Source organism: Phodopus roborovskii, unplaced genomic scaffold (genome assembly GCF_943737965.1).
Source record: "Phodopus roborovskii unplaced genomic scaffold, PHOROB, whole genome shotgun sequence".
NCBI lineage: Eukaryota > Metazoa > Chordata > Mammalia > Rodentia > Cricetidae > Phodopus > Phodopus roborovskii.
The window spans coordinates 9251640-9273343 of record NW_026126480.1 but is presented as its reverse complement, the minus strand read 5'-3'; the positions used below and the strand labels follow the sequence as shown (position 1 = coordinate 9273343).

General features: G+C 53.2%; 1 protein-coding gene across 2 annotated transcripts; it reads left to right on the top strand.

The window, feature by feature from the left end:
* Nucleotides 1–104: 104 nt before the first annotated feature.
* Nucleotides 105–21416, top strand: Usp35 (ubiquitin specific peptidase 35). Of its 2 annotated transcripts, XM_051192267.1 has the most exons (12): nucleotides 105–234; nucleotides 322–405; nucleotides 6638–7401; nucleotides 8393–8525; nucleotides 10246–10375; nucleotides 10774–10875; nucleotides 12016–12174; nucleotides 15324–15517; nucleotides 16729–16822; nucleotides 17614–17720; nucleotides 18157–19426; nucleotides 20342–21416. In XM_051192267.1, exons 3-12 carry the CDS (start codon nucleotides 6729–6731, stop codon nucleotides 20504–20506), a joined length of 3027 nt encoding a protein of 1008 aa, XP_051048224.1. In that variant the 5' UTR covers nucleotides 105–234; nucleotides 322–405; nucleotides 6638–6728; the 3' UTR covers nucleotides 20507–21416. The 2 variants fall into 2 exon arrangements, with proteins under 2 accessions (XP_051048224.1, XP_051048223.1); XM_051192266.1 differs by having other exon boundaries at nucleotides 164–405.
* Nucleotides 21417–21704: the final 288 nt, after the last annotated feature.

The following is a 21704-nucleotide window of genomic DNA, read 5'->3' as shown; positions in this document are numbered from 1 at the left end:
GTGCTGCGCGGGGCGCGTGGACTTCACCTCCCAGGAGGCAACGCAGAGAGCCAGCCCGCTACTGGCCCGCCCCGCCGGCTCTCGAGCCAGCTGGCCTTAAAGGGGACGCGGCCCGACAGGCAGCTCGCGAAGTAGCCCCCGCTCTGGCTCCGCCCCGTTTCCCGCACCTCCCCCTCCCTCCCCCTTGCTCCGTCCCGCAGCCTGGCGACCGCGCAGCAGAGTTTCACTGCCCAGGTCCGTCTAGGGCTATGCGGAGCGGGGTGGGTGGAGTTGGTCATCACTGTGGCAGTAGCATCCCTGAGGTCTCGGACCCCTCTGTAGGGGAGCGGAGGACCCGCCCTGACCTAGCCTAGCCCAGCCTCGTCCAGCCTGGCCCTAGCGCCCCGCCCAGGAGTGGGTTCTGAGGTAAGGCCCACTGAAGTCCAGGAGGTAAGAGGGCCCTGGGTGTGAGTGATGGTGGCAGCGAGAGTGGGGGCAATGTCTTCACCTTGATTTTCGAGGGCCCCATACTTACCCGCAGGGTTCTGAGAGCTTCTGATTGGAAGGTGGGAGGTCTAGGTTCTTCTGGGCCTTGCTGTGTGACCTTGGGCTAGTACTGCCCCTCTCTGAGCCTTAACCATCGATATCAACTGAGTATAGAGGTGGTCCAGCCTCCCCGCCCCCCAGTACTGAGAACACACACACCTAGTACCACGAAGCCTCGCAGTCTTTTTGCGGAGAAACCCCAGTCCCAATCTGGGCTGGGCAGGGGTGCTGTGGCATAAGAAAGGGAGTGCAAACCTAGGATCCAGAGGCTGGCCGTCTTAGCGTCCCAGAATCTGGGACCCTTGACAACCCTAGCAGATTGGAGAACCGAAGCTTAAGCTCGTGTCCTCCCTTCTAGAAAGTCTGGGCTGGGAGTGGGGGCTGCTGGGTCAGCAGAGGTTAGTGAGGGCTAGTTTTGTAGGCAGGGGTGAGTGTGGCCAATGGCAGAGATGGAACAATGCTTCTGTCATCTTCCCTTAGTCTCATTCCTCTCCAGGAACAGGGCATTTGCCTGTCCCCAACAAAACCCTTGATCCTTTCTTTCCAGGACCCAGACAAGGCCTCTTAGAGGGAAGGGTGCTATCTGGGGTTGCCTTGGTCAGACACTAAGTTAAAAATCTGAAATTCTCCAGCTCAGAGACCCGAGGGACAAAAGACGCCCCCAAGAAGCCCTGGCACCCATGGGAGTTTAGGTGTGGGGTGTGAATGCTAGGGACCAAGAGAAGATGGATTTCCCCATCCCTAGTGCAGGGCAGGGACCTGCATATCCTCCCTCCCCCTTTTGAGGAACAGCTGACCAAGGGGCTAGCCAGGAACAGGGATTTTATTCTGCTTTTCTGTCTGGCTCCTGTGGGTCATTCCTGGAATGGCTAAGGTCTCTTTCTAGTCTAGTCTAGTGGCCTCTGTGGGGTCTCTCACAGCTGTCCAAGGGTTGTGGACATTAGAGATCAGGCCCAGGCAGGGACTGTCCTCAAGGTTAAGCCTGTCTCTGGAAGCTACTTTTCTGGTCACATCCTTGATTTTATCTCATGTTGCTGTCACATGTCTCTCATCAATAGCTAGGCACACCTTCATGGCCACCTCTGAACTTGGGTACAGTCCCATCCTGGGCCCTGTGTACAGAAGAGGACTGGTCTACTTCCTACAGCATCAGACCCTAGCCAGGTGGGTGAGAGGGAGTGCTGGAGCCAGTTAGACTGCAAAGGATGAAGGAGCCAAGAAGGCCTGGGAGCCAGAGCTCAGAGACTAGCTCTGTGGAGGGACAAGGAAGGGCCTGCAAGCTGGGCATTGCAGGATGAGTCAGAACTAGCCAGGAGAGAAGAGGCAAGCCCTTTCCCATGGAGAGGACACCAGGAAAAAAACAAAAAACAAAACAAAACACAAGCCCTTCTCAGATTCCCATCTATGTCCCATATCAGTGTCATGTCACACAGAGAGCCCCAGTGACAGGCTCTCCAGTGTGGGCTTTGTCGGAGGGGGCTAGTGGCCTTGATGTTCTGAGTAGCCAGGCGAGAGGAAGTTTTCAGAGATGAGGCTAATGTGATGGCATTGCTGATGGGGCCAGAGAGAGGCCAAGGAGGTGCTGAAGGCTGAGCTGATCAATAGAAGTCTCAGTTTCTTTCTCTTTCTCCGTAGCCTCCCCCCCCCCCAAGGTGGTAATAGAGAAAAGCCATGTCCCCCTCCTGAGCAGAAGCAGGGAACTGTCAACACTAAAATGCAAGGGTTATCCATGAAGACTCAGGGCCTTCTGGGAGAGGTGTGGCTTCTCCCAGGTGCCCTGGAGCATATGAACAGAATGTGCCTGGACACCTAGGTTGGGAGGCTAGCAGGGCAAGGGCACAAAGCTCAGGGCTTGGGAAAGGGCATCAGCTCTGGCTGGGAAAAGCCAAGAAGTAAGTGGCCAATCATCTTCCATTTGGGTCTCAGAGGCTGAGAGGTGAAGGAGCCACTTACTCCATAACCAAGGCCACCATGGAGGCCCTGTCTGGCTAAAAGGATTTGTGCCTTTATTGGAGGATAGATCAAATGAGGGAATGAGGGTTAGAAAACTACTGTCCTAGTTCAGGCATTAAATAAAGAGGGGCTGATGTTGGGGGAGAGTGGAAATAGTTGACTTGAGGGAATTCTTGTGTGTGTTCCCTCCATGACAGAGGACCAAAAAGAGACTCATGATGCCCAAGTCGCCATCTTTTTTTTAAAAAATAATTATTTATTTGTTTAAAACACTGGCCTGACCCCAGGAATGGAGGATGTAGAACACTTCCTATTCCCATTGAGAAAGCTGAGGTGGTAGAAGGAGGTTGCCCTAGGCAAGCTGTGGATCTGAGTGGAAGCCTTGGATCTGCCTCTGGATGCAGGCTCTGGTAAGGGAGGAGGGCTGCTGCACTTGGTGTGGATCTAGCTAGACTCAGAGTCTGTGTGGACAAGCTGTCCCTGCTGGGTAACCCAGCCTCCTCCTCCGAGAGAGGTGGCTTACAGCTTCTTCTGGGAGGGAAAGAATGACAGCTGGTTCTGCTGTGTCCTGGAAATGTGTCCCCTCCACTCCCTACTCCTGCCCTCCTTTTCCGGCCTGTGATTGGAGTCAGGTGAAGTCAAAACCTCTGAGGCTCTTTTGCATGAATGCATCCAAGATATCATGGACTGGGTTTACTGGTAACCATGGTGACAGCTGACCCAACTGCTCGCGTAGGCGGTAGAGCAGGTAGCAGGGCCTGTGCTTTGTGGAGAGGCCAAAGACCGAAGGAGGCTGGCTTTGGCGATTGGAATTCCAGGTGGTACTGACAGTCTGGGCTCCCAGCTGCCAAATGCAGCCCACCTGATGTCAGGTAAACAAGCAGGGAATTTCAGGTGTTTGATCATTCGGTTTCTGTGGTTTAATCTAATGCCATTTACCCCCATTTTTAAAACGAGAAAAGCAGCCCATATATTTGCCTTACTCAGGGTCACACAGTGCAGGGCTCCATTTCTACTTTGACTTTTTAAATCATCTTCTAGAACCTTCTCTGGCTCCAGAATTCCATTTGTGCCTGCCCTATGCCCTCACCCTCTATACTAGATGCCAAAATCTCATTGATTAAGGTGTCTTCTTAGCAGCAAGCATGCTGGGCATTCTTGGCAGCCTGGGTTAAAAAGCATGGCCCACCCACTAGTCTACACAGCAGGGGGTGTTCTATGCCCTGCCCAAGAAAGAGGGCCCAGGGTGGCAGGGTGGTGGTGGTGGTGGGAGTGCCATTCTGGGGATCCAACCCTTGGCATTCTACATACTAGGTTCTATTAATTAACCACACACCCATCCTAGAGGCTAGTCTTTAAAGGCCTAAGGATTGTGTTTTGCACTGCCAGTTACTCTCTATAAACACATCTGCTTCCACCACTAGGCTTGCATCTCCTTAAGGACCCGAGACTTTGCTTCCAAGGCAGTGAGAATTGATGCCCCTTGATAATTTCCTCAGCATTGTGCAAGGTCGTCTTGTTCATTTTCATAGCCCATTCAAATCAGTGGGAGGTTCAAGGGGCAGAGTAATCTTGTTGGTAACCAGCCTGTATGCCAGATAAGCCTCTCTCAGAGTAAAGTTGGAGTCTCACCTACCACCCTCCCACTGTCTAATTGAGGAGACCTGTGCTAGGCCTCAGGCATTTGACTTTTTTTTCCAAAATGAAATCTTATTTAAAGAGAACAGTGAAAGCCAGCTCTGGTGTGTTCACACCTATAATCATAACCTTAAAGAGGCTGAGGGAGGGTGCAGTGAGACCCAGGTTCCCCTGGGACGCAGAGTAAAACCCATTTGAAAACAAAACAAACTAAACAAACACCCCCCCCCCCCAAGAAGCCAGGCATGGTAATTCATGCCTGTGATCTGAGCACCTGAGAAGAGGAAGCAGGAAGATAAAGACCAACTATGGCTATTTAGTGAGTTTTAAACCAGCCTCAAGTCACATGAGACACTGTCTCAAAACAACAAACATTTCAAACAATAGAAAAAAATGCAAAAAGCGGAAGCAAGTGGCGCAATGGAAAAGCCACCTAAGCAATACAGCTTAGCCTAATGTTTGTGTGTTTGCCAGGGTGCGTGACTATCAAACAAATGAAACGTCACAGTGAGGTACTAAGAGCGCTTGTGCTAAGGCCCTGCTGTCTCTGAGGCAGCCAGGCTATCATTTGGGGGCCACTGATCTGGACTGTGTGACCCTCCAGTCACTGAGCTCCGATGACTCTAACTTCCATTCTAACTTGGTGTGGGAGATGTCAGCCACCGAGAAGTTACGCTTGGTCCCTGTCCCAGGGAGCTCACATCCTGAGACAAACTTCAACAAAGGGGCCCCTGGAAAGAGACATGCAGTACTACAGGCAGGCACAGTTCAGAGGTAGGACACTGCAGTGTGCGTCTCAATAGAGTCTGGTGTGTAGCTGGTTCCAGAACAGCTCAGGTTCTGAATCTTGTTTCCTGTCCCACTGTCCGTCTTCACCCAGCTGCAGTGTGAAGCTTCAGTAGTTTTTGTGGAGTCAGTAAATGAAGCACCTACTACTCGTTGGGTTTTGCTACAGTAGAATTATGCAGAGAAGGGGCCTTGCCTTCTCTTAGGTTCTAACTAGATAAGAAGTGACCCAGCTGTAGCTATGAAAATCAGCCCGAGACTCTGGAGTCAGAATGGGTCAGTGTGGAGGTTTTCAAGGAACAGCCCAGGTTCAGGGCTCTTAGGCCAGAAGGCAGTAAGAACCTCACTCACCCAACACATGCCTACTGTGCTAGATCATGTGCTAGCTGCTGGGGAGGCTGATATATAACACTTGACTTCAGGAACCATGCTGGTTGGTGGGGAGGCTGCCACCATCCAAATGCTATAGAAGATCCAGGCAGGATGCTCTGAGTGTTTAACTAGGAGGTCTGAAGTAAGTAGGAAGGACAGGTGAAGCTTTCTTGGAGTGCCAGCAAGTGTCTTAGTTACTTTTCTGTTGTTCCGATAAAACACCACTATCAAGGCTACTTACAAAAGAAAGTATTTAATTTGGACTTACGGTTTCAGAGGGTTCAGGTCCATGATGGGTGAGCAAAGGCATGGAGCCAGGAACATTTGAGAGCTCACATCTTGTTTAGGAGATAGAAAAAGTTAACTTTTGAAACCTCAAAGCCCACCCCCTTGTAAACACCCCCAACAAGAACACACCTCCTACTTCTTCCTAAACTGTTCTTTCTGTGGGGACTAACTATTCCAACGGGAACCTGTGGGGGCCATTCTCATTCAACCACACCGAGAAAGGAGAGGAGGGGGCGAATACATGTGGCAGTGGGAACACAGTGGACAAAGAGCAGGGGCTGAGGCTGGAGAAGCAGCAGGGTCCTGGGAGTGAAAGGTTGTGGCTCCGGGCTGGGTGGAGGGTCAGGGAGGGCATTGGGATGACGCTAGCATTAAGTGGTGGCAGCTGTGAGAGGGGAACAGGCTTATCCTAGTGTGTCCCAGTTGCTGTGGTAAAATACAAAAGCAGCGTGAGGGAGAAAGGATTTCTTGTGGCTCCCAGCTGAACACATCAGGGTGTGGCGGTCAAGGTGGCAGAGCTTGAAGCAGCTGGTGGCTGCTTCCACACACAGGAAGACGAGAACAACCAGCACCTGTGCTCAGGTCCCTTTCTCCTCCTTATGCAGTTGGGGATCCCAACCCAGAGAATGGTGGGTGGCTCTTCCATCTCAGGCCAATCAAGATAATCCCCCACAGGTGACCAGAAATCCCTCACTGGTGTGCCCAGAAGCGCGTCTGGCAGGTGATTCTAGAACCTATCAGATTGATAATACCACCCACCACAGGACCTTGTACAGGTGTTCTAGGCTTTCAGGGAGAGAAGTTTGCCCGGTGCCTGGCACTCACCAAGATGAGAAGTTTGCGAACTTGTAGGTGATCTGAGAAAAGGGTCTTGGGCGAGACCCAGGCCCCCGCCTTGTGTAGATTACCCAAGTCTACTTACTGCGACCTCTTAAGAGACAGCACTCACCTGTTTCAGGAGTGTCTGTAGTCACCAGAGAGGCAAAGAGAAGTCGCCCAGCAGCCAGAGCTGGGCAGGTGCTGTTCTGATCTGCTTCTTTGCGATAAAGATACTCGTGTGTGTTCCATTTTACAGAGAACCGAGGCCCTCCTCCAGCCTCAGCACCCAGGGATCTGGACTTGGTGTGTGTCAGAGTGCTCCCTGCCCCCAGCAGCCTGTGGCCGCCATGGACAAGATCCTGGAGGCCGTGGTGACTTCGTCGTACCCTGCAAGCGTGAAACAAGGGCTGGTGCGGCGTGTGTTGGAGGCTGCCCGGCAGCCCCTGGAACGCGAGCAGTGCCTGGCGCTGCTGGCCCTGGGCGCGCGCCTCTACGTGGGTGGCGCGGACGAGCTGCCGCGTCGTGTGGGCTGCCAGCTGCTGCATGTGGCGGGTCGCCACCACCCCGACGTCTTTGCCGAGTTCTTCAGTGCGCGCCGCGTGCTGCGCCTGCTGCAAGGCGGTGCGGGGCCCCCGGGGGCGCGCGCGCTGGCCTGCGTGCAGCTGGGGCTGCAGCTGCTGCAGGATGGGCCGGCGGCCGATGAGGTGTTCGCGCTGCTGCGGCGCGAGGTGCTGCGCACCGTGTGCGAGCGTCCCGGGCCCGCCACCTGCGCGCAGGTCGCCCGGCTGCTGGCGCGTCACCCGCGCTGCGTACCCGACGGCGCACACCGCCTGCTCTTCTGCCAGCAGCTGGTGCGCTGCCTTGGCCGCTTCCGGTGCCCAGCAGAGGGCGAGGAGGGTGCCGTGGAGTTCCTGGAGCAGGCCCAGCAGGTTAGCGGACTCCTGGCGCAGCTGTGGCGCGCGCAGCCCGCAGCCATCCTCCCCTGCCTCAAGGAGCTGTTTGCTGTCATCTCCTGTACAGGTGCGTGTGCAGCCCGGGCTGGGGCGGGAACTAGGACTGACTGTGGTGAGGGTTGCACACTGTGGACTGAGATGCTCATTTTTAGTGAGCAAGCCTACCTTGGGCATTTGCTGTGGGTGGAGCTGCCCACGTGGGACAGAGGATGAAATCAGTTTGGGAGGGCAGAATAGTGGGTTCCTGGGCTTTGGGTCAGGAAGGTTCAGTCTGGAGCCATTAGCATCTGGAAGTAAGCAGGGGAGATTGCAGGCAATACCTATACTCAGAATCTCTCCTTTAAAAATAGATTTATTTTTATTTCATGTGTATGAGTGTGTATGTTTGTGCACTGTGTGTGTGTGTGTGTGTGTGTGTGTGTGTGTGTGTGTGTGCGCGCGCGCCTGGTACCCACTGAGGTCAGAATAGGGCACTGATCCCTGGAACTGAAGTTAAGGACGGTTGTGAGCCACCATGTGGATGCTGGGACCTGAACTCCATCTTCTGCAAGAACAGCAAGAGTTCTTAAACACTGAGCCACTTCTCCAGCCCCTGAACTCCAGTTGCCAGCCAGCAGTGGATTTTAGATTCCAGGGTGGATGACAGAGCTGTGATTTCCCTGGTCGTAGGGTTGTGCAGGCAGAAGGAGGGAAGAGCCAAGGCTAGCCCGTGTACCGGGATCTGTCTCCTATTCATTTGCACAAGAGTTTGGCATTAAATGTGCCTTCTCACATCTCCACCTTTGTGTCGCTGCACCTGGAATGTCCTTTCCTTCCAAGACTAGCTCCAGTATTAATTCTTCTGAAGGCCTTCTCTTTACATGCCCATTTGGGACTTAGTGCTTCCTCTTAGTGTCAGCATATGCCAATATACGGTTTTTGAATGAATGTGTAACAATGGAATCAGAGACTTTGGTGCTGTAGGGGGAGGGGAGGTGGCCCCATGTGTTATTTGCAGAGGCCTAGCCTAAGTAGAGGTAGTATGAGGGCATGGAGAGCTCAGTCTAGCCCTGTTCCAGAGGAGGAGCCGCCGTCCAGCGCCTTGGCCAGTGTGGTCCAGCACCTCCCACTGGAACTCATGGATGGTGTGGTTCGGAACCTCAGCAATGATGACAGTGTGACAGACTCCCAGATGCTGACTGCCATTAGCAGGTGGGTGCTGAGGTTGGGTAGGGGGTGGGCTTTTCCCTCACTTTTCTCTGAAGCTCTTGACTCTGAATAGGGACTCAGGCTATCCATGGTCAGAGTCCAGGCTCTCATACCTGTTAACTCATCTGTGAGTTCTACAGTCCTCCTCTGCTTGGCCTTGAGTTGGATGTAAAGGACACAATCCTGTCCCAGTGATATCACCAGACTAGGTACTAATTTGTGACTCTGAACCCTCAGCCTCAGTTTCCCTCTCTATGAAAAGTAGAAGTATGTGGTAGTATGAGAAGTAAAAATAGGGGCTGAGAGGATGGCTCAGCGGCTAAGAGTGTGTGCTCCTGAGGATCTGAGCTCAAATCCCCACCACCTGGCATGGCCATGCATACAAGTGACTTTAGTGTTGAGGAAGGGATGGGCACATCTGGGGTTCGATGGCCAGTCAGCTTCAGGCTGGGTGGAAGAGACCCTTAAGATTTGTAATAATAGGGTAGGTCACCTGCTGTGCATTAGATCCATTCTGTAGGTGTGAGAGAGCACACACACAGACACATGTGAAAGAAGTTTTTGGTGTGCTTTATTGAGTCTGGAAAAGACCATAAACAGAGTTTGGGTGTTTTTCAACTCACCAAATCTGTGTACATTCCCCCCTCATTTGAATGTTGTCACCCAGTGAACTAGGTTAACCTGCCTGCCTTGCGACCCCTGATAGGCTGCCTGCATTCCTCTCTTCAGGCCTTTGCCTGTGCAGATCCCATCTCCCTGGCATGCCCCCATCTCCCTGGCATGCCCCCATCTCCCTGGCATGCCCCCATCTCCCTGGCATGCCCCCATCTCCCTGGCATGCCCCCATCTCCCTGGCATGCCCCCATCTCCCTGGCATGCCCCCATCTACCTGGCATGCCTCCCTCTGCTGTTCTTCTGTGCCCATACACAGAGCCATCTCCATAGGAATCCACTGGATTCCTTGTCTTTAGTGGGTAAAGCTATAGGCAGGAGGGGGTGGGTAAGGGTGTGGCAGGAGGAAGAGTGGGTAGGGTGTAGGCAGGAGAGGTGGGTAAGGGTGTGGGCAGAGAGGGGGTGGGTAAGTATAGCTGGAGGAACATGTCTCCCAAGAGCCAATCCTGCCCTAGGCCTCTCAACTGTGTGGCTTTGTTTCAGTTTCCTCAGCTCTAAAGTGGTCATCATTGGGGCCATCAAAGAATGGGTGAGGATTAGGCTAAAGTGAGCCACCACATGGCAGAGTCAGTTCAGTATCTGAGTAATGAGAATGGTGCTATCTTCCTGGGCACCCACCACACACCATGCTCAATCCAGCACACAGGTACTGCAGGGTTAGCTACTGCTCGCTTAATGTGATAATTCTCAGGAGGGGTTTTGTCTCCATTTACAGATGAAGTCCAGGCTCAGAGAGAGGAAGTGGTTTGCCCTGGTCTCCAACAGGGGCTTGATGGAGCCAGAGTTCTCAGCCCCAGGCTAACCTGGAAGTCCTTTCCCACCCCTGTGTTTGGGAACATTGGGTGAAGGGGTCTGGCTGCCCACTGGAGGACTGTGAGCCCGGTGGACTGGGTGTGTCTTTGGGCCCATTTGCATTTTCCAGGAGTGTTCTGTTTGTCCTCAAGGCCCAAGTGCAGGTGTGAGTCAGGACTTTGTGGCCAGTCTCTGGGCTGCCCTTACTCTGGCTTTTGGGCTTCCCTTGTCCCTGTGTCACTGTCACTCCCCTCACCAGGATGATCGACTGGGTGTCCTGGCCCCTGGGGAAGAACATTGACAAGTGGATCATTGCCCTTCTGAAGGGCCTGGCAGCCGTTAAGAAGTTCAGCATCTTGATCGAGGTTTCGCTCGCCAAAATTGAGAAGGTTGGTGGCCCCTGTCCGAACCTGGGCTTGTGGCCTTTCCCGCTGGTCTCTTCTGGGAGCAGTGCAGGTGTGGGATGCAGGGTACTAGGGTCCCAACCAAGCTCACCATGTGACGGGGCTAATTCACTGCTCCTCTCTGGGCCTCAGATTCCAGCTCCATTACTCTGACCACTCATTCCAGGGCATGTGTGTGCCCTCCTGTCACTCACTTACCGCTGGCTGCCCATCTCACCACGTATTGCTCCATCCAGCCCTGAGGCGCATCTGTGTTCTTGCTCTGTTGCCAGCCTGCTGTTCCCATTCTACTGTGTCTCCTCACCCCTTCCAGGGGCCACTGTGGCCACACTTGGCTTTGGGTAACTCAGGTCTGGGGACCCCTGACATGAACTGTTTTTCAGGTCTTCTCTAAGCTACTGTACCCCATCGTTCGGGGAGCTGCCCTGTCTGTCCTCAAGTACATGCTCCTGACTTTCCAGCACTCCCATGAAGCCTTCCACCTGGTAAGGGCCCTGCTGCTCTCTGACCTGCCCGAGACCTAACATGGTTTTTCTGCTGGGAGTCAGGGCTTTTGGAGCAAAGCTCTGGATCTCTGCACAGGAGGCTCAAGGCTCTGTTGCAGAGATGGGAAACGGAAGCCAGAGGATGTGTGACTCCCATGGGCACACTGTAGAACGACACAGCCGGGCGTGGTGACAGCCTCAGGTTTTCAGGGTCAGGTGCTCCAAATGCTCACTTACCTAGATCCCAGACAGGCCTTCCTTCTTGAGATGGATGGCACTGGGGAGAGCGTGAAGAAGTCACTGGCCCCAGACAGTAGGTGGATAGGGAAGACTCCCAAGCCTATGTCCCTCCTTCACGTTGTCACCCACAGCAACTGTTGGCCGAGCCTCTAGCTCAGGTGCCTCTTCTTGTCCTCCAGGGTCTCTTTGGGTCTTCAGGGAGGGAGGGGTTCCTTCTCTGAGATGCTCACGATAGAGCCTTAGTTTTCACGGCTTCTGGATAGGGCAGTAACTTTGCACTTTTCAGTTTGCTGAAATGAGAAAAAAGCTCAGAACGAGGGTGGGAACCAAGTGTCACTGTGGTGACGTAAATCTAGAATGGGATAAACTCCCAGGTTGGTAGGAGAGGAATGAGGTGATCTGTGTCTACAGCCTGCCATATATAAACCCTGGCTTTCTACTCCAGGCCCTGTGTTCCTGTGGCCTAGCTACCCATTATGACATTGGGATGTAATACCCTAAGGGGTTTGAAAATTGAAACTCCCTCACATTGGGGAACTGAATGGGCTTTGGACTGAGAGGGACCTGATTCGGACACTACCTTCTGTACCCACCACAAAATCCTGATAGGTTACACAGCCTGTCTGGGCCAGGGGGTGTAGTTTAGTGGTAGCACTCTTGCCTGGCATACGCAAGGCCCCGGGCCGGGTACCATCTCCAGCTCCACTAGCTCCTCCCCCAGTCATATAACACAAACTAGGTACTTGTGCTGCTCTGCTCACCCAGGTGGCTGGCATGGCCTGAGCATCTGCTGCTGGGGGGAGAAGCCTGTGGCTGCTAAGGCCTGTGGTCCTTAGGGCAAGTTGGTTGGGTGAGGCTGAACAGCTGGCCTCCTCAGCTAACCTTCCTTTTCTCTTGTAGCTCCTCCCTCACATTCCTCCCATGGTGGCCTCTCTGGTCAAGGAGGACTCGAACTCTGGGACCAGCTGCCTGGAGCAGCTGGCAGAGCTGGTGCACTGCATGGTGTTTCGGTTTCCAGGCTTCCCAGACCTATATGAGCCTGTCATGGAAGCCATTAAGGTGAGCGGACAGTCTCTTTGATGAATGGACCAGTTTGGGCCTTCTTTGAGGTTATACCATGACTTGGTTGCAGCCCCCATCACCTGAACCCCTGCTGTTTCTATCACCTCTGGAGGTCTCCTCTGCTCCCACTGGGGTCATTTTCTCGTGTGCACTAGTCTCTCTGCAAATCCCTCCTTCCCTGGGTTTCAGCAGGGCCTTTTGGTGGCTCCTGCAGCACCAGCATTGTTTGTCACTGTGTGTCCCGAGCACTACAGAGCAGGAGTGACATCTGGCTAATAGGACTAGGTTGGTGTCCTGCTCTCAGCCAAGCTGAGGTTGGGGTGTGGGGACCTAGGCACAAAGCAAGATGTCTTCCTGGAAGAGCTTTTGAAGCCCATTGGGGTAACAGATCTTATAGGAAGTCTAATGTAAGGACCATTGATGCAGGGATAGGGTCCAAGTGGGGGCAAAAGCCTCTTTCAGAGCCTCTGATGTCATGCTCACAGTTCAGCCCCGATGCCCAGAACACTCGTCTACAAAACATCTGGGCAGCTTTTAAAAAGGACTTACTTTTATTGTGTGTGTGTGTGTGTGTGTGTGTGTGTGTGTGTGTGTGTGTGTGTGTGAGAGAGAGAGAGAGAGAGTGTGTGTGTACATATATTAAGGGTCCAGAAGAGGGCATCAGATCCCCTGGAGCTGGAGTGACAGGTAGTTGTGAGCCACCTCCTCCTGAGCCTGTGGGACTGAATTCAGCCCTTGCAGGAGCAGCCAGTACTTTTAACTGCCGAGTCATCTCTCCAGCCCACAGCAGACATCTCTTAAAGTACAGAACCATCCTGCAAGGGAGTAAGAGGGAGTCTCCAGAGAGCCCCAAGGGAAGAGGAAACTGAGTTCCCAAAGAGTTTATAAGCTTCTTTACAGAGCATAGGAGAGGGGCTACTTACAGGGTATGGGTGGTCCCCCACCCCCTGTAGGCTCCACCTGGAAAGCCTTTGCCCAGCAGGGATGAGGGCTGCCCTGTGGCCTTTTAGGCAGAGCCCTCCCCAGTCTTTCCTAACCTATGTACGCTAGCTTCTCTTCCAGGCCATGTGCAGTTAAAACGGGTGGTAGGTGGTGGGTGGTGGGTGGTGGGGAGCTTCCTGGAAATCTTGGTACAGTGGAAGATAGGAGTTTGATCCTGACCATTAGTGTCTGGAACAAAGAGGACACTTCAGGTAATTCGTGGAAAGGGCACACAGCTGGGGAAGGTGGGTCTAGTTTGGTAATATGTCAGTGGTATGCAGGGGACATCAGAAAGGCCTTGAATCTAGGCAGAGTCACTCTTTGTTAAGTAGATATGAGTTGCCTAGACTGGCTTTGAACTTGTAGTCTTCCTTCAACAACTACCCAAGTGGCTGTGATGACAGGCAGCTTTTTCTTTTCTGTGAGAGGTGACTGGTGTACCTGATAAATGATACTGGGAAAGGATCAAGCAAGAGTGTTGGGCACAATGTGGTCAAAGTCTGCTGCCATAGCTAGAATGTGTGCTGGTGTTGGGGCTCAGGCACTAAGCTGGTGTAAAGCTCTGTTGCCTCTGACTTTGTGTTTAGGAGCTGGAAGGATGTGCTGGCTCATTTTATGTCAACTTGATAAGTGTGGTGGTTTTAATAGGCATGACCCTCATAGACCATGTGTTTGAATGCTTGGCCCATAGTGATTGGCACTATTAGGGGGTATGACCTTGTTGGAGTAGGTATGTCACTATGAAGGCGAGCTTTGAGGTCTCATATATGCTCAAGCCACACCCAGTATAGCAGTCTCTCCCGATGCTGTCTGTGGATCAAGGTGTAGAATTCGCAGCTCCTTCTCCAGCACCATGTCTGTCTGCATGCCGCCATATTTCCCAACATGATAATGGACTAAACCTCTGCAACTTAAGCCAGCCCCAGTTAAATGTTTTCCTTTATAAGAGTTGCCATGGTCATGGTGTCTCTTTAAAGCAATAGAGCACTGACTAAGACAACATGCTAGAGTCATCAGAGAGAAGGGAGCCTCAAAAGGGAAAATGTCTTTGATCCTGCTGTAGCTAAGCCTGTAGGGCATTTTCTTAGTGATTGATGTGGGAGGGCCCAGCTCACTGTGGGTGGGGCCATCCCTGGACTGAGCAAGCCAGTAAGTAGCACCCCTCTATGGCCTCTTCATCCGCTCTGGCCTCCAGGTTCCTGGCCTGCTTGAGTTCCTGTGCTGGCTTCCTTCAATGGTGGACTATGATATGGAAGTAGAAGCGGAAGCCAAATAACCCTTTCCTCCCCAGGTGGCTTTTGGTCATGGTGTTTGATGGCAGCAATAGTAACCTAACTAGGGCAGGTGACTACAGTTAGCAGAATGGTTGGGAATGCCTTGACATCCACTGGGTAGCAGTGTGCTGTTCTCACATGTTTTTGTCTCTGATGTCAGCAGGACTGGTACCAGACAGCCTCTTGGTATAACCATTGAGTGTGACAAATGATGGGGGGGGGAGGCATGTTGAGTCTTGGGCCTGTGACAAAGGACCACCTGAGAGCCCTCAGACCCTCTTACCACTGTTGCAGGACCAGTGCTGGGGGTGACTGATTTGTCTGAAATCTCTGTAATCTCAAGCTAGGAGGCAGAGTGGGGTCATCATTGTGACAGCGTAAGTGCCAGGTCGATGGAAGGAAGGGTGTCTTCTCTTGGCAGCTAAAGAAACTGAGGCATAGGGAGGTCACAAGACTGAATCAGACAGGCACTCACACCAGTGTGAGTTAGGGCTGGAGCCCAGGTCTCGACACCACTAGATCTGGCTGGTGACCGGTGTTGCCATGGATTAAAGTGTCACCCCTGGGCTCTGCCCAGAGCAGATGTGTTTGTCACTTACTGTTTGTGATTGCACAGTTCTTTGTTCTGCTGAATCCTGGATTTTTTCGTCTCTGAGATGGGGATTGCTCCTTCAGATTTGTCACCCGAAAGATCACATAGGAGAAGGCCCACATGACATGAGGGCTATGAGATGCTATAGTGAGTTGTCATCAGGGACTGTGTAAATGTCTTTTCTGGACTCTTCTGAGTGTATGCTTGTAAAGGAGTGGTGGAGTGGGTTCAAGTGCAGGAAGATTTCCTGGAGGAAGTTAGCTCTAAAGCTACCATGGGTGTTAACTGTTCCTCCTCAGGACCTCCACATTCCCAATGAAGACCGAATCAAGCAGCTGCTGGGGCAGGATGCCTGGACCTCACAGAAGAGTGAACTGGCTGGCTTCTATCCCCGGCTCATGGCCAAGTCAGACACCGGCAAGATTGGCTTAATCAACTTGGGCAACACATGCTACGTGAACAGTGTCCTTCAGGCCTTATTCATGGCTTCTGAGTAGGTGCCATTCTGCATTGCTTCCTGTGTTTCCCTCTCCTTCTCTCAGCCCTCCCTCCTTTATCCCTCCTTTCTCCTCCCACCCCCATCCCTCCTTCATGATAGATTCTTACTCTGTAGCCCAGGCAAGCTTTGAACCTGCCTCAGCCTCCCAAGTGCTGGTATTGCAGTGTAGCTGCCACACCGCCTTTTCCACCATTGAGAAAGTGCAATGTCCATCACCTGGTCACCCGTGGCTCTTGGCTTGCTTGAATCCTTCAGGGCTCTATCTTTGGCTCTGTGAGGAAGCGCTCTTCTGGGGGTTCTGGCATGCCTTTGGCCATAAGTAGTTTTCTTTAAGCTGCAGAAGGCACTGGTGTTTAAGATGTGTTAGACTGCTTCTGTCCTCACTGCCTCCTGAGGGGTGAACTCTGTGTTTAGATTTCTGAGATGTACATACATTACTTCTATAAAATACAACAAAAGGATTTTCCAGAAAAATCCCTTGCTTGACCTGTGTGTGGTCATGTGATACTAAGATCTTACAGTCCTTTGTGCAGCTCACCTTCGCTTCACCTTGTCTGAGACCCGCCACGGAGAGCCAGGTGCCACTGTCTGCAGTGGCTCTGGATGGAGCCATGTGGGACTGACCTGCTGCTGAGAGACAATGTCAGGGACAGTGGGTCTCAGGAGGACATCCTGACCCCACAGGATCACACACCTCCCCGAGGGCTACTCTCCCTGCCGTGTCCTCTTGTGTCGGGGAAGTCCTCTGTTGAAGCTTGCCTGGTTTGAGGGCTGGGGCTGACTTAGCTCAGTGTGGTTCTGGGCCAGGGTCCTGAGTTGGGGCGGTAGGGATGGGTTGGAGGGCCACGGTTGGGAGTGAATGGCAGTCCTTGTAAGTTATGCAGTGTGCCAGTGCCTGGGGTGATGTTAGCAGAGACCCTGGCACACCAGTGTTCCCACCTTTGAAAATTGACATGTTTGAGTCCTGGAGTCATGGGGTATCAGAGCTGGAAGAGATGGCAAGGGTCATCCTGTTGTCCCGTTTGCTCTCATACCAAGGCCATACAGAATTTACCACCACAGCCACATCAGGCCACGTTGTTCACTGTCTTCTCCCTGGTCTTTGACCTCATCTGGAGCAAATGCCAGAGGCTCTTGGTGGCCTGGTATAAGGGAGTAGTGGCTCCCTGAGCCTTGGCTTACCTGGGCTCCTGTTTCATTTGAAGCTTTCGACATTGTGTGCTCCGCCTGACTGAGAACAACTCACAGCCCCTGATGACCAAGCTGCAGTGGCTCTTTGCCTTCCTGGAGCACAGTCAGGTGCGTGCTGGGTGCTGAGGCAGGGAGGGGAGGCAATGCCAGGCTCTGACTGACACTTGTCATGTCTCCAAGACCTGCCCACACCTGGCTCCATTCTGTGGACTGAGCTGCTGAGCCCCAGCCCCTGTCGGCATCAGTTCACAGGCAAACTCCCAGGCCCATTCAGTGTCCTAATGGCAGGGGTGCACCTGGAGCCCCTTCCTGGGCTGTGCCACCCCAGCCTCCCTTCAGAGTTCAGTCCCACGCACTAATGAATCCTCATCTGCTAATTAATTGTGAACGCCTCAGTTACCTGGGTCTCTGACCCGAGTGGACAAAACAAGCACCACCTCTGTCCTTCCACAACCCAAAGCCATGGCCAGGGATGTGGGAGGGGAAACAGAACAGGCTGGGTGGGGTCTGACAGCACACAGGGGGCAGGGCCATTAGTGATGATGGATGTGGAGGCAGGGCTTTAGGAAGGTCATGGAAGAGGCCTCTGTACTCTGGGGGACTCTTTGGCAAGGGTGGGGGGTGTTTTAAGCAGGGAAAATAATAAACAAAGGCCTGGAGAGACTTAATGTGGTTTGTGAGGGCAGGGTAGATTCCTAGAGAGTTATCACCAAGATGAAGATGCCCCACGTGGGCTTGTGGGATGCGATGTGGCTCAGAGCCAGCTTGGAAAAGGGAAGGTTGGAGGTTAGGAGGCTGACATATTTGGAACATAGTCTTAGATCCTCAGACATAGCTTGCTGCCTGCTGCTGGGCGTGTGGCTTGATCTCTGATCCACCTTTCACCTGCATTGTCCTAGAGGCCAGCCATCTCTCCTGAGAACTTCCTCTCTGCATCCTGGACTCCTTGGTTCAGCCCTGGAACCCAGCAGGACTGTTCAGAGTATCTGAAGTACCTACTGGATCGGTAAGAAAGGCTGGTGGTTAGGGAGTTGTGGGTCCTGAGAACATTTTGGGGTGACAGCTTGTCCCTCTGAGCTGGGCTGAATCTTTTTGGAAGTAGGAATACTTCCCTGCTCTTCTGGAAGGCAGAGGAAGGTGTGTACCATAGATGTTCAAAGATGCTGACCTTCATGTGAAGCCTGGGAGGGGCCTGTTAGTGTGTGCATGTGTGTCACTGTGCTGCCTGAGCGTGCTAACCCTCACCACATAGCTGTAGGTCCATCTTTATGTAGGTGTGTGCTGGGTGAGGATGTCAACATACAAATATGTTAGCGTGCCACTTTGTACAGGGATGAGTACTGTCTTGCCAGGCTCTTACATGTGTCTGAAGTATGGTGGACAGTGTGCTGGAAATGGGCCTGCTTGTCAGTGCACACACCCAGTCTCCCTGCTTGTTCTAGGCTTCATGAAGAGGAAAAAACTGGGACGAGGATCTGTCAGAAGCTCAAGCAGTCCAGCTTGCCCTCCCCACCGGAAGAACTCCCTAGTTCCAATGCAACATCTGTGGAGAAAATGTTTGGAGGCAAGATCGTGACTCGGATATGCTGTCTCCACTGCCTCAATGTTTCCTCTAGGGAGGAGGCCTTTACAGACCTCTCTCTGGCCTTCCCTCCTCCTGAGCGGTGCCGTCACCGCCGCCTGGGCTCGGTGATGCTCCCAACAGAGGATGTGCGAGCCCAGGAGCTGACCCTGGCTCCCAGAGCACCAGGGGCACAGAGACAGAGGAAGCACTGTATCACAGGGGATGCTCCCTGCACTGGGCTAGATATAGAAGGTCTGGGCATCATAGGTACCAGTGGACAGAGTGGGCAGGAGGAAAAGGTGGAGAGGGAGCAGGCTGGGAAGGAGGAGGCAGCAGAGGAGGAGCAAGAGGAGGAGGAAGGAGCAAGAGGAGAAGAGAAAGAGGAGGAGGAAGAGAAGGAGAAAGAGAAGGAAGATGAAAAGGAAAAGGAAGCCGAGAACGGCAAGGAGAAGGAGGGGGACAGCTTGGGACCAGGGACCCACAGGGATGCTGCCATCCTGCCCAGGGAGCAGGTATGTGGCCCTGAGGGCTCCCGCTCTGTACTAGACCTGGTCAACTACTTCCTGTCCCCTGAGAGGCTGACAGCTGAGAACCGCTACTACTGTGAGTCATGCGCCTCTCTGCAGGATGCAGAGAAGGTGGTGGAGCTGAGCCAGGGTCCACGTTACCTCATCCTTACACTATTGCGCTTCTCCTTTGACCTGCGTACCATGCGGCGCCGCAAGATCCTGGACGATGTCACCATCCCCCTCTTGCTGCGCCTGCCACTGGCTGGGGGTCAGGGTCAGGCCTATGACCTCTGTAGTGTGGTGGTGCATTCTGGAGTATCTTCAGAGAGTGGTCATTATTACTGCTACGCCCGTGAGGGTGCTGCCCGGCCGACCCCTGTCCTGGGATCCACAGACAGGCCTGAGCCTGAGAACCAGTGGTACCTGTTCAATGACACCCGGGTGTCCTTCTCATCCTTCGAGTCTGTCAGCAATGTCACCTCCTTTTTCCCTAAGGACACTGCCTATGTGCTCTTTTACCGCCAGCGGCCCAGGGAGGGGCCCGAGGCTGAACCTGGCTCTCCCAGAGTCCGAGCAGAGCCCACCCTCCACAAGGACCTGATGGAGGCCATTTCCAAAGATAATGTTCTCTACTTGCAGGTAAGTCTGCTGCCGAGGGTCAGTAGACCCTCTGGCGCCTGATGTCACTCCTGGGTGAGGACTTGGCCCAGCACAGCCACCCACATAGGCTGGTTATCTGTTCAAGTTATCCTCAGTTTTAAATCCATCCACTCACTCATCACTTAGCAGGGATATGTTGGTGGCTGGAAAGTCACACCCCTTAACCTCAGAGGAATACACACTGAATAATATCACACGTTGATGATGCTCAAAGGGAGAGTGGTGGAACTAATGGGCAGGGACCGCTTCTGGGACTCCCAGAGGAGTCCCTTCTTCAGTGATCTTCATGTCCTAGTGTCCTTCTCCGTCACTGCCCCAGGCTCCCTTATCAGAGTTGAGAGCAATATCAAAATAGCCATGGGGTGGCCACACCAGGGCTCTGTGGGTCCTGCGCCTAGAGCTGTCGTTTCCTTGTGAGGGATGTGAGGGCATGAGGCACTAGTCTACTGCTAACATTTGTCAGGCCCTGCGGTGGAGATGTGGCTCTGTGAAGTCTGACAGAGGCTGATCTCATTTTAGCAGGAAAGAACTTGCTCATGGGCAGAAGATGGACCTCATACCCCAAGAGAGGCAGTGAGTGAGTGGATAAGAGGCCAGGAAGCCTGGGGAGGTTTTCTTGAGGTCCCAGGCACTTGTTAGTCATCTAGTTCTTTCAAGGGGCTTGAGTGATCACTGGGAGGAAAAGTGGTCTTCTATCCTGCTCCTCAGTGGAGGACAGTGTGTGTGAGTGTGTGTGTGGTGTGTGATTGGTGGGCTGGAGGTGCTGGCAGGCTTGTGTGTGTGTGTGTGAGTGAGTAAGTGAGTGAGTGAGTGTGTGTGTGTGTGTGTGTTTGGTGGGCTGGAGGTGCTGGCAGGCTTGTGCTAAGCCCACTTCCTGTCTTCATCCCTTTCCAGGAGCAGGAGAAGGAGGCCCGGAGCAGGGCAGCTTATATCTCCACACTCCCTGCCCCTCCACACTGGGGTAGGGGCTTCGATGAAGACAAAGATGAAGATGAAGGCTCTCCAGGGGGCTGCAACCCTGCAGGTGGCAATGGTGACTTCCACAGACTAGTCTTCTAATGGGAACTCAGACCTGTGGGGTGTCACAGCCAACCTCAGAGTGGGCCAGGTGGGGCTCAGGGCCCAGGCAAAGTTCTGCCATCTGGGGTCTTAGGGAGCTGTGGAGGCAAGACCAAGGTGAAGCAGGTCCTTTTGAGGGCAAGGGGGATGAGTGGGGCCATCTGAGATGTCAGTCTATAGCTTGAAGGGCACAGAGAAGCTGGAACTCAGGGCTCCTTAGGCAGCCACCTTATTAAGATGTTACGGGGATGTTACAGTCAAGTGTCCTGACTAACTGGGAGCAACTTAGATGAGCCCACTCTGGGCTTTGCCTCCCTGCAGGCCCAATCCTGGAAAGCCCAGCCAGCTCAGGAGCTAGGGTGGCATCAGTTTGGTGTCCTGCATCCAGTAGCACTTCCTTTCATTCTAGTTCCTTCACCCAGCTCTTCCTCGATAGAAAAAGCACAGCTGAAGTCAAGCCCTTGCACCAAGAAGGGGACTGGGTTCCCTCTGCCTGACCTCTTGTTTCTTCAAGGGGTTTCTAAAACAAGGTATGTGGGTGCCTTCACCCGCTGTGTGTTTCTGAGACATGTAGTGGAAGGCAGCATAGCACAGCTCAGAGGTAAGAATCTTACCTGCCCCTCCCTTACCCTCCCTAGCCTGCCTCAGTGCCTGAGATGCTGCCATTGCATCCCTGTCCAGTTAAGGTCCAGAGTCCTTATTTTTACTGAAGACAACAGTCTGTCAGAAAGCCATTGTCATTTGAGGAAGCTAGCTGGCTTGGCTCCTCTGCTAGAATGTGAGGGTTGGGTGGGTATGAACTGTGTAATGCACACAACCTCATTGTGCCCTGAGACTACTACTATAGCCCCTTCTCAGTGGAGAGAAGAAACCCGTGTTCTTAAATAGGAATAAAACTCGCTTCTCTGAAGCCTGTGCAGGATGCACTTCTTCCAGCTTGAGCTGTGGCGTCTGCTGTCCTCTGGGATGGTCACTTGTGTCTAAGCAGTATTGACAATAACTTAGGCTCCTGGTAGGTAAGATGAGGATGTGCTCCTGTCCTGGAGGTGCTTGGTGCTTGGCCTTGGAGGGTCCACAGCTGGCAGCCTCCCAGGGCAGAGAGAGCAAGGGTGTGGCTGGGGATGCTTCATGGGATACCTTGGAGCAGACTGGTTTGCCAAGTGAACACAGAAACCCAACAATGACTTCAGATTCCAAG